Below are 13,034 nucleotides of genomic sequence, written 5' to 3'. Positions count from 1 at the left end.
TACCGACCAATTATCTTTAAATAAATCACATCAAATACCTGTGCCATGATGCCAAATTCCATTAGAGCATATTAAATGCTTCATTTAGGTGCCCAGTGGCTACTGCATAATGGTAATACAGCCTTTCTAGGTCTTATGTGTAAGTTCGGAATGAATTCTTACTTATTTTTATGTAGAGGTTTATGCGAGTTGATTCTCATGTAAGAACAGGTCAAGATTAGCAGGCAGAATAACATCAGCAGACACCTGCTGTAGACTTCCTCATCAGGGATAAGTACATGAGGCTTTCTTCAGACAACCAGAAGTTTTACATATGCAGGCCCTGTTTCTCACAGGGAACTTCAAGCACACCGAAATCTGCAGGAACACAGCAGAACACAAACAGTCTAGGAAATTTCTGGGGTGCAGTGATAACTTCCTGACACAGATGATCAGGGAAAGGTACACTGCTAGACCCAGTACTAACAAACTAGGAAGAACAAGTCATGGGACTTTAAAGCCAAGGCAATTTGGTTGCAGTGATGGAGCTCAGGATCCTTAGAGGAGGGAGCAGGTAAAACAAGAAGACAACCCTAGATTTCAGGTCAAGATACTATAATCTCTTCAGGTTATCTGCTTGGAAAAATACTACAGGATACAACCCTGAAGAGAAGGAAGATCCAGTAGAGCTGTTTGATATTCAAGGATCACTTTCTCCAAGCTCAAAAAAGTCTATCATCATGTGCAGGAAATTAAAGAGCCACAGGAAGCCTGCATGGATGAGCAAGGAGCTCACAGACTATCATGAGACTTAAAAAGAGGTGGAAGCAGGGGCAGATGACCAAGGGGGTACACGGAGTTCCAGTCAAACTGCGTACACATAGAGTTGGGAAAACCAACATGTATGTTGATCTGAAGAACAAGGAACGACTGGATAAAAAACAGACAGCAAAACTAGAGAATGGCCCTGCTACTAAATACAGTAGGGCCCCTGATGACAATAAACACAGAAAAGGCCAGGGTACTCAGGTCCTTCTTTGCCTCAAGTGTTTACTGGCAAGACCAGCATTCAGGAATTGCAGGCCCCTAAAACTGGGGAATACCTGGAGCAAAAGACACTTAGCCTCTGTGGAGAAGCAGGTTACGGATCACATAAACTGGGCATAGATAAGTCCATGGGGTCTAACAAACTGTACCCATGAAGACTGTGGAAGCTGGCTGACTTCTGGACAAGGTTACTCTTAGTCATTCTTGAAAGGTCATGACAACTGGGACACCTTCTTGAGAACTGGAAGAGAGCAACTGTCACTTTTCCTTCTGTTTGCTTATAGACTGGCCAGCCTCAATTGATTCTCTAGGAATGTAATGCAGCAATTAATCCTGGAAATAATTTCCACGTAAAAGGACAGGAAGGTGATTGGGAATTGCAAGCATGTATTTATAATGGGAAAATAATGCTTAAGCATCCTGAAAGTCTTCTACGGTGAGGTTACTTCCTTGGAAGGTAACAGGATGCCAGGAGGTGTTCATAATCCACTTTAGAAAGGCTTTTTGATACTGTCTCCCGTAAAATCCTCACATATAAACTGACAAAGTATGGGTTAGTAAGGACTGAAAGCCAGCCGAATACAGAAGTTTGTGACCAGTTTCACAAAGTCCAGTTGGAAATACGTCAGTGGCACTCCAAGTGTTGACCCTGTGGCTAGTACTTTTTAATATCCTAATTAATGGCCTGAATGACAGAAACAAAGTGGACCCTCAGCCGGTTTCACAGGTGATACAAAACCAGGAGCAGCCACTAGTATCAAATGTGTGGGCTACCCTTCAGAGTGACCTGGAGAGTTGGACAGAGAGGAATTTAATAACATTTAACAAAGAGAAATGAGAGGTCCTGCACACATGGAGCACCCCATGCAGCAGTACATGCTGACTGCCAAGTTGCCGGAAAACAGCTTTGTAGAGAAAGACCTTGGGGAACTCATAAACAAACTGACCATAAACCAGCAATACGCCCCTGTAAGAAAACAAGGTGAAAAGCCTCATGGACTGCACTAGGAAAAGCACTGCCAGCAAGCAGAGGGAAGGTGAATGTTACTCATTACTCAGCACTTGTGAGGCCAGGTCTGGGCTCCCCCAGACATGGGGTTACAGAAGTGGTTCTAAATAAAGGCCACAAAAATGATTAAGGGACTGGAACATCTTTGATATGGTACCTTTTAGTCTGGAGAAGAAAAGGCTTGTGTATGGAGGGCTCTGCCAGAACAAGAGCTAACAGGCACACACAGAAACACGTGAAATTCCCTCTTACTACACAAAATATCTTTCCACAGTGATTGTCCAGACAGATTGTTGAGTCTGAAGCCATAAAGATACTAAAAACACCTGGACATAGTCACACACAAGGTGCTCTACCTGCCCCTTCTTGAACAATCTCAAGGGCTCCTTTCCATCCACAATGATTCTCTTAAATGTCTATCTATATTTCAACATCACTTATTTTTTATTTTCATTGATGTGTTTCCTAATATTGTGCTCACCACCCCCAACCTCGAGTCTCTGACTTTTTATAATCTTTTTTCTTCTGTTCTTCCTGTTCTGTTTGGCATTACTTTTCCAAATGCAAATAAACTGAGCTTCCAAACACTTCCAAAGAAACACCCTGTAGAAAGCAAGCCAAAAGATACTGTGGTTCCAAGTCTGCATGTTTACTGGAGAAAGGGTAGTGTTGCAAGTACTGAAGATACGGTTTATGTTCATAGACAAAAACCTCAAGATCCAAGTCAACCCATTCTTCACCTTCAAAAGATACTTTTGTGGCAGTTACGCAATTGTTACGAAACAAAACATATTCCCAATTTTAACACTTGGTACTTATGCATTTTTGGCATTGTTGAAAGAATTAACGCATTAACAATTAATTGAAAAATCAATTGCATTTGGTAGCTTAAAGAGCCAATTTTCTACCCAGCTTGTCACAATTTACAGCGATCATCTCTGGCCTGCCTGCCATATACCACTCTGCTCCCCAAACCACCACAGCAGCCCTGTCCTGAATTCACTCTAGATTATGTATCTCTCTTGCACTAAGGTGGTAGAAGCATGTTTTGGGGAGTGCATTCATCCTTGTTGACTTTCATGAAGCTCCTATCAATTCACTTCTTCTGACTGTTCAGCTCCGTTTGGCAATACTACCATCAAGCTTCTTTGAAAACTTGGTTAAAGTGCACTTGCATTGCCACTGCAACGCTGTTGCTAAAGATACTGAACAGTACAGGTCCCGCCACATACCCCTGCAGCTCCCTGCTTGTTATTATTACTTTCCAAGTAGTGTACAGCTTAGTAACAACTATCCTCTGAGCTTGACCAATCTTACCTTTTTTTTAAAAACCATCTGGCTGCCCATCTGCTTGCATCACAACATCCTGACTAAGATAGGATATTATGGGATACAGACAAAAGAGCTGTTACAAGTTGAAGTAAACTATACCTGTTGCTGTCCCCTTGGCCACACAGGTAATAACTTTACCATAGAAGTCAGACTGGCTTGTAAGGCATGATTTGCTTTTAGAAAAAAATAAAAATAAAACCCACTCTTGCCATTCCAAATCATCTTTACATGGCCAGCACTTCCAAGAGGACTATCTCATCGTTTTCTGAAATGACTGGGCTTCTTTGATGGAGGCAATATCTGCCCTTCTCCAACTGCCAGGGACCTCCGCCACCTCCAAGACTTTTCAAATACAGTACAGAGGATCAAGCACACCTTGACTCAGTCTTCATTCACTCTGCCTGAATGCTTTTCAAGCACTAGGCACAGCTCCCAGAGAGTGTTTGTCAGTGAAAGGTGAGGCAATGAAGACTATTGATACTGTTTTATCAATAGACTGGTATTTTCTTTGTTCACCTTTTTACTGCCCATACAGCAGTTAAAGCTGTGTTGTCCTGGATGTCTCTTACGAGTGTCAACTCCAGATGAGCTTTGGTTCTCCTTACACCATCCTTGTATGCTCAAAATGCCTCATTTTTATGGTGCCCCTATTTCCAACTCCTATATACTAACTTTTTGCATGGAGCAAAGTCATACAAGTTTCATGTTCAGCCTTGTCAGCACCCTGATACATTTTAGTTTCTTATCAGGATGAACCATCTTTGCAGTTGGAAGAGGTCGTCCTTAAGCATCTGTCAGCTCTCCTGAGCTCCCTCGCCCTTCACAGTGGCCTCCTATGGGATCCCATCTACCAGTTCGTAGAATGAAACTGAAGTCTACTCTGTTAAATTCCAAAGGATGTGCTCTTGATACTCTCCTTCCACAGTTCCATACGGATCTTGGTATCACAGTCAGTATACCTAAGGCCTACCATTGACCATCTGATCCCCAAGCAGTTGTTGGTTTTTAAGGTCCTTTCCAACCCTAACTATTCTATGATTCTATGATTTTGGTGCCTATCCAGGACCCATCTTACATTATCCCTTTAAAAACATCCTTCAAAGAAATATTTGACTGCTTGTGTGCCAGTGTTATCCTGCCAGCAGATGAAAGGGAATGAGTCTTCCAGGAAGATCTGTGATTCAGATACTTTCAGAGGCAGCTTTGTCATCTTCGTTACCATGACCGTATCAACTACCATCTTGATGTCATCCTTTTTAGCCTCTCCCATCCTCACCTACAAACTCTCAGACTGTTGTCTTCCTGCTGGAGAGCTCCCTACACCCCAAATTCTTCGTGTTCTGAAAGCCCTGCCCTCTACTTTTGCCTTTCTGAGAAGTTTGTATCCATCCATCTCTCGCTCCAGTCATGTAAGCTGCCCCATCATGTCTCCTCTATACTAATAATGTCATCGCTCTGTCACTATATGCAAACCTAATTCCTCCTGCTTGTTTTCCAGGCTGCATGTATTTGCCTACATGCACTTCAGATGGGTATCCCTCTTTTACCTATCCCAAGAAACTTATTGTTCTTACCACCCTGTATCCTTTTTGCTTTCCAAGCACATACCAATACCCCACTTAACTATGGGTCATAATGTCTTTTAATCACCCATACCTTTACCCACCAGGTTGGCCAGCCTATCAGCACAGATACTCTAGCCCCCTTGAGGATCAAAGACTTTCAGAGACAAATAGGAACCAAATTATGGACCCGACGTTATTAAAAGCCAAATGCCTGCTGACATGAGCTGTGCAATTAGCCAGGCTTTGATCCACAGGATTTTCCTGTTCCTGCCCTTTGGGAGGATCTGTCCTCCAATGTCTTACCTTTTCACCAGCAGGACTCAGCAGCTCTTACGTAACTGGCATACTTAGCTTGAGGCGTAACTCTCTCTAGTAAGGTACACTTGGTTTGCAACTCAAATTCTAAAATCTCGAGACAAGAGAACAGTAAATTCACAGTCCAGAAGACTCAACATGAATTACAAGCATCTAGCATTCCCGTTGTTTTGGGAAAGCAAACTGAAACACCCAACCAAGTTATCAGTTTCTCCATATTGCTAGTTAAGAACAGGTAACGTGCAGGGAAATGGCACAAAGGACAACTAAAATTACTATTTATGCTCTCTTGAAGAATCATTAAGAGGGAAATATCAAGAGACAAAAATATTTCTTCCATGGAAGAGAAATAATTACAGGTAAGCAGTCTTAAAACTGTAATTGTGCCAACTCCTGCCTGCACAAAGGAACCTCCCTCTTTAAAGCAGGAAAACAAAGCATGCAGGAAAATAAAATGTCTGCAAGAATAGCTATGATCTGTGTAGAATCTGGCCATTACAAAGGTGTGTAAAATGGAAATCTTTGAAGAAAGAGCAAAGGAGAAAGAGAAAACATGAAAACAGTATCTGTAATAACAAGTCCGCTACCCTTCAAAATGTAGTCTTTCAATTCTTTCTAAACTCACTGGTGTTGATTTCACAGGTGCTGAACCAAGGTACTACATCTCATGTATGACCTTGGACACAGCCATGGAGAGGACAATTACTACAGCTGCTGGTTAAAGGATTCACTCTGCTCATGCTCTCTTAATGAACTATTCTTAGCCAGATATTGTTCTTTTGTCTCTCACATTTAACAGAAACAACACACAGAATCATAGAATAGTCAAGGTTGGAAATGACCTTAAGATCAGACAGTTCCAACGCCCCATGGTGCCATGGACACCAACCCTTCTCCAGTCCCAGTAGCTTACAGTGTTTCAATACCTCTTGGGCAGTTTGTCCTGCACCCCAGACTCCTTTTGCACCCATAAGAGGCGGCACTGTATGCTACTAAAAAGTCTCTTCAATAATACTCTGTCTTCATGTCCACTGTATCTTTTAATTGTTGACCTTTTTCTGAAGAATGTTACTGAAGTGCCACAAAAACTTGATCTGGAAGTAAAACCAACCAGTTTGATTTCCATTAAACTTCACTACTTATGTTCAAACAGATCATTCTTTTCACACACACACCTCTCCCCCTCCCAGTATAAGTTCTTTTATCTAATAGGATAATTAACTGGGACCCTAAGTACTCTTCCTTTTGTTAGGGTCATTCCTGTTAAGAATTGCAAAATTATCACCTAAGGCTCTGTATCACAAAAGAGTTGTCTCTAGCTGTAAAGACTAGAGGAAAGCAGTTCACAGAAGTGTTTAAGAAGTTCTAGGCATCACCTCTACAGAATCCCCATGAAAAATCCCAGCAGGCTTCCTGGACATTTGATTTGAAACAGTTGCGTTGATTCAAATGGAGGTCTCTTCTTCAAAGGAGATGACCAGTTCCACTGAAGTGGTAAGCAGAAGAGGAAAAAAGGAGACAAAAATTCACCCTTTCAGAAGTTATGTTGCCTAGAAGAAATCTGCCATCTTTACGTCTGTGCAAGAAAGCTGCAGGCAAGTTCTTCAACAATTTTAATTCTTCCCTCATGAAAGCTATTTTTAAAAAATCGGTCCAAGTAAATCTCAGCAATATTCCACATATCAGCAAAACAATGTCTTCTCAGGTCAACCAGAAACAAAGATACATTAAATTAAATAAACTGGAAAGTTATTTTAGGTAGAAATTTATACCACAAAAGTATACAAGCATCAGTAAAGGATAAACCACACAGACAGAAATTCCAGGCCTAAAGAAGAAACACTGTATGGGGACTACACTATTGGGCACCTACGAAGCATGACAACTGTGACATGTTGATTTATCACAATGCATACTGAGAGGGATAGAAGCATGGTACTGTTACTTTTTTAATTGTCAAAACAAGATATAACTGCCAATAATTTTTTTTTTTGTTTGGACTAGCCAGACAGGAATCTACAGAAGCATAAAACCTCTTGAAATTGTCCAGAACATCATGCAAGACTTGCTTCACTACCAGTTTACTATTCTGCAATGTGTGTAAACTCTGTACCTCTGCAAAGCTTTAATAACAAATACTATGCATGACTTAAAAAAAATCAGAAATAAAAATATAAATGGAAAAACTTGTTCAAAAGAAGGAACAGCTAAATGTAAAATATCTCTACAGGTAGCCTAAAGGTGGTTAAAAATATACAGCCTTCTGAGAACAACGACATATCAAACATGAGTAAAAGGAGTCTAAGAGAAGATAAAAACGAGTGTATCATGCAAAATAAAAATACATAAAAAAGGGGGGAGGCGGGGCCCCCCCCCAAGTTCCAGAGATCGTACCTAAATGCAGAAGGTAAGACCAAGATCTGGCAGACCACACAGAAAAAAATATCATAAGTCTATTTAAAATTAGTGAGATTGATCTGAAAAGAAAACAATTTTTTTGCAAGCAGGAAGCCTCACACAAACACCTGCAGAACTAGAAGATGACAAATACAAAACTGAAGATTTCAGGCTCATTCTATTACTTTCCATTGCCACTCCTTGGCTAAAGGCCTCAAATTCATTACATATTCACTTACTCATGGAGAAAACCTGCAGAATTTACAAATTATTCTGATATTCTCGTATAACTCTGAAGACTTAAACAAAATACAAGTCTTGGTATTGACGGAGTCCTTGCTAAACTCGAACTTTCAAAGTCTGACTGACAAAGTAAAAGCTGATTTTGTGTCTATCTTGAAGTTTAGCAAGGAGAAAACTCAAAGCATGATTTGAACTACTTTGGGTTGGTGTGGTGATTCCAATCATGTCAGCCATGTCAAATGTTGAAATAAATTGTAAACAGCTTCCCTCACAACTACCTACCATTAACAGGCATTTTTTTGTGCCCTTTAAATAGTAAAGATTACTCTGGACAACTGCTTTCATCATGAAATGGAAGATACTTCCTCCCCAGGAAACAGAGGTACATCCTAAAAATTTAGGTAAAATCGGTTTACAGATAATACACACAGACCGTTTTCAACTGTAAAAATGCCTACAAGTCACAAGAGACCATAGCCCCAGGCTCATGTATACTCAAGGGCCAAAGCACTGCTCTATGCTTAGTATTCATACTTGAGGCACATTAAGTCCTGTCTGGATAGGTTTTAGACGTCCTGCGATCACAATTTTCAGTTGTAATGCAAATACAATACAAATCAGAATTATTAATAGGGGGACAATTCTTCTGTATAATGTCTTTCTCCCCTGCTCAGTCTCACTCCTGTCTTTGATAATATTCTCTAATCTGTATCTGCTTCCCAAAAGATGAACTAATGACAACAGGCTATACAGGACATTTCCTTTTCGTCATGACTGAGGCATAAGTAAAATACATAATACAGATGCACTAAAAAAGAAATCCTCATGTTCCACAAGCTCCAGTTCATGTTCTTGTTATTTCCTGTTAATGTGCTAAGAGCTTCACAAAATCTTTGTCAAAAGCAATCAAGATTGGTAAAACAAATATTCAACTACTGCATACAAACTTACACAAAGCCTCTCTGGCATAACAGCAGAAAGGGAAAAAAGTCCAAGCTATACCTATCTAAAGCAACCTTAGAAATCTGCCTCCCTTTACTACTGCCTGGTAAGGTTGTTCTGAAGAAGTACACAGACAATTAGTCATTAACATACAATCAATGACCTATATAACTCAAAGTGTTCAAAAGAGATTTCACCTTTATTTAAAACAATTAACTAATACTAACATTATGGTAAGAACGCATGACAATGTATCAATAAAATACTGCAGAATATCCATATATTGTACCATTATAAATTAATAATAAAGTAACAACTTATTATTACATGTCTAAAGTAATTTATATTAATATATTACGTATTATACATTTCGACTATATTAGTATATTAATATATATTAATAAACATTCAAGCAGTAAGACATTGGTTTTTATTTTGCAAACCAACATACCTAAAATGCGAAGTAGTTCTTGTTGCAGCATGTTCCTTACACGAGTTTATGAATACTAGCAGATTTATCTTCTACTTTTACTGGTAATTGAGACGGATAACTTAGGTAACACAGGTGATACAGAATTATTCCTTGGTAAATTTCAGATATGGCAGGGCTCAGATAACCTTGCTTTCTGCACACTAGTTTGTCACTACATATACGATCTATCAACATGTAAATAAAGCCTGAATTCTTAGGCATGAAGAAAATTCAATGAAATAAGATTCCACTTGAAAAATGGACTTAAATTCACCACTTTAGAACAAGATACTTGTCTTGACACTAGGGGGAACCTCATGGTACATGTTACAGTACCCACAATATCTGAAGTTACCATCGTCAGATTTGAAACATAACTATCAGTTTCTTTGGATTAAGAAAAGATAATCTATAGATTTCCAGAGAAGATAATTTTTTATTAGTCACCAGGTGCTTGCTTTTGACAATACAGAACACATTTTAATACTTTAATAAATGGGTAAAACTCTTGAAAGAATCCATGCAGACAACAATTTTAAATAACATTATCAATAGACATTTGAACTTCGTGTTAACTGAGATCTGGACGGTTCTGCTTGTAGAAGGAAATGAAGACCACCTCTGATTCAGTGAATGCCAGACAAATATTGAATGTGTCACAATTAAAATCTTCATCTCTCTAGACTGGTTTCCATTTCTTAATCTCTTCTGCCTACCAAGTTAGTAATTCAAGCTACCTACTCAATTTCTTCTTACTTTACATTTGAAGTTTGTTTGGAGTTTGGTGGGTTTTGGTTTTGGGGGCTTTTCTTGCTTTGCCTAGAAAACAAGTTTATATGACTGCTCTACAAGGCTACAACAATGCACTGAGATTACCTAATAAAATTCAACTCTACATAGACTACTCTGTTACTCTGTATTTAAAAACCACCCACAAAACAGATTTTCATTTACCTGCATGATTTGCCAAGTTAATGTCTTTCTTATTTCCCATGATTGCCTTCTTTCTTTTTTTTAATACAAAATACTGAATTGCACCTGATCACAGAGAAGTCATCTATGTGTCTCTTCCAACTAACCACTTTCTGCACTGTAAGTCTTCCTACAGATAAACCAATTTGCCTTTCTGATAAAGAAACCTACACTAATACACAAATAGTCCAATTCATTTTAAGGAATACACTTGCAGAACAATGATACTAGTCACTGAATAAATGTGGGACATGCCAACATTAAACCAATCATTTCTGAAGTAAAGAAATTTCACTTTAGTTCCAGTTTAGTTTTAGAATCAGTTTCACTCCTAAGCATCCATAAACCCCACTCTTCTGCAAGGATGGAAGTGGCAGACAGGATCCATTTGCTTTTAGTTCTTTCGTGTCAGAAAAGGATAATGTTAAAAGGAATGAAGAAAATTAGTGAGAAGGAGGAGGAAAGTTACAGTCTCACTCAAGAAGACTGCTGATGAAGTCTGGTCACCTGTTCATACCCACGAAGGCAATCACACAGCATACTGACAGTAAGCTATCATATGATTTCTGCAGAAAACAATACAGAACTGTACAGAAATTTTAAAATTAAATAGGAAAACAAAGTAAAGATACTCAAGTGAGTTCAGCCACATGAAAACACAATTTCCACATCCCACATTTTACTTATCAGAAGCTGTAATACCCACAGAAATATTTTATTATTTAAAAATTCAATTAGCGAGTTCAGAGACTGACCCAAATTGTCAGAGATGACTAATACTCAGTGAGACCTGAGGGCTCCAAATTATCTCAAAAATTACTAAAACCACACTTTTCAGCTTTCACCAGAATTGAACATAAAATTATAAATATGTGTTAATATATAGCATATAAAGGAATATAAATAAAAACATACTCTGATCAATTTGAACCACAGATAATACATGAAACCTTACCATTGCCTCTAGGAATCTCACAAAATGGAAAAACTCTGACTCACAACTAAGTCTGCACACTGTAAAAAAACATGCACTGTAATTCTGACTCAAAAAACCTGTCAAATCAAAGTATGACATAAATTTTAATCTAGTGACTAGTAGACAAAAAAAATAACAATAACAAACATATTTTGTATGATATGCAGAGATTTTATGAGTTGGCGCAACAAATCTTACCCCAGCAGAATTTTAGCATGAACCTCTTTGTTAGTCCTTGAGATTTCTCTCAAAGAGGTAATTTCTGCATCAAACCAAAATCCTCTTTCTTCTGGAGTCTCAACATTGTAGTTAACCATCACCACATCACCCACTTTCAGTTCACTCCACTTCAGAATGGTTCTTGCTCGGGGTCGAAGATTACTTGTGTCCATTTCTACTATGCCATTCTCTGGGTACCTTGGAAAGTAAAACGAACAACAGTAATGATTAGGACTTCTGTAACAGAAAGAAGCAATTCACAGGTAGGCTTTTTCAAAAGTATAGATTTTTAAATGTGCTTTGGGCATATAAATAACATGGTTTGAATATCTGACCCTGTATCCTTTTGACAATGTAGTGTCCATCAAACCTCAGACCAGAAATTTAACTAATCTCAGATGGAAAAACAGCCTCCATGAGTTTTCTCACACTCTCAAAGAAAGAATTATATACATTTGTAAATTCACAAGCACGGGATAACTTTTTTATTAGAATGTGATACAGCTCAAATTTTTGCCACACACACTGTCCCAGTTTGCTCCACGTAAAGTCAGTATTACATTTAAAATGACAGGGTAACAAAGATTAAAACTAGGCTTTTCAACCAGGCACATTTTGAAGAGTAATGAGTAACTTCTGAAAACCTCCAATTCCTTTCCAAGTTGAGACTCATTTAGCAGAATTAAGATAGGGGTATTCAACAACACAACTAAAATTCCAGTGTAAGAAAGAAAGCTTTTAAGATTTGAAACGTTAACTTTTCAGTTTAACACCACTGCCTTCTTAAATCCTCTGTATAATGCAATTCTTCAACGATAGCAGAGCCTGTATAGTTTGCATATGCTGGAGAAACAGCATGGTATGACAAAAATACTACTTACGGGGTGGGGGGAAGGCTGGCCTGTTGCAAGAAGTAAAAAGAAAGATGATGGAGTAAAACAGGGAAGTTCCTTTCTGATACTGTGTTTAAGCAAATACAGAATCTTTCAGCTAGTACTAGATGACGTCACAGTAAAAACACAACAGAGAAAATTAAAAGTCTACTGCTTAAAACCAAGTGCTATCAAAAGTATTAATTCTTCCTTCTTAAACATTGCTGAGGATTATACATCTTAAATTATATCTTCATCATGTAATTACTGGTACTTTAGCTAGAGCATGTACATTTTATATTTAGTATACCTTTGCGAATCAGCACTGTTCATTTGTAATGGCAAAATTGTACTCTTACTAGGACAAGTATGGCTCTGTCACTTTCCAGCTTGCCTCCCTGCAACCAAGGAGATCATTTTGAGGTCTTAGGTAGTTAAGTTTAAATATATGGTTTACCCAAAGAAATACTAAACCCACTGCTATTAACAGCATGAGGCTCTGAGTCTATAACCTGAAATCAGGAAGTCTGCTCCTAAGCAGTGACTGAAAGCCCACCGATGCAACTGCAGACGTTTTAAAACAAGTTATTTTTGCTTTGCTTTATGCCTTCTATTAAATCTAACATACCAGTTTGCTATAGGTAAGGCAGGTCAGGGCTAGACCTGGCATTTTATCTCCAGGCATTTCTTTGTC

The 13,034-nt window shown here is 38.6% G+C and overlaps 1 protein-coding gene across 7 annotated transcripts in view; it reads right to left on the bottom strand.

Moving 5' to 3' along the window:
* Positions 1-13,034, bottom strand: part of UHRF2 (ubiquitin like with PHD and ring finger domains 2) — a 92,203-nt gene that overhangs the window by 41,333 nt on the left and 37,836 nt on the right. For all 7 annotated transcript variants that reach the window (XR_009725092.1, XM_061351082.1, XM_061351084.1 and 4 more), the window contains exon 4: positions 11,448-11,666. Coding sequence is in view for 6 of the 7 variants with exons in the window: in XM_061351082.1 (XP_061207066.1) it covers positions 11,448-11,666 (219 nt within the window). In the remaining variant the exon portion in view is untranslated. The remainder of the gene's footprint in view (positions 1-11,447; positions 11,667-13,034) is intronic.

This window comes from Neopsephotus bourkii, unplaced genomic scaffold (assembly GCF_033783945.1).
Source record: "Neopsephotus bourkii isolate Nb327-2 ecotype Australia unplaced genomic scaffold, CSIRO-AGI_Nbou_v1 NB_550, whole genome shotgun sequence".
Classification (NCBI taxonomy): domain Eukaryota; kingdom Metazoa; phylum Chordata; class Aves; order Psittaciformes; family Psittacidae; genus Neopsephotus; species Neopsephotus bourkii.
This window is presented reverse-complemented; position numbering and strand designations above follow the sequence as displayed.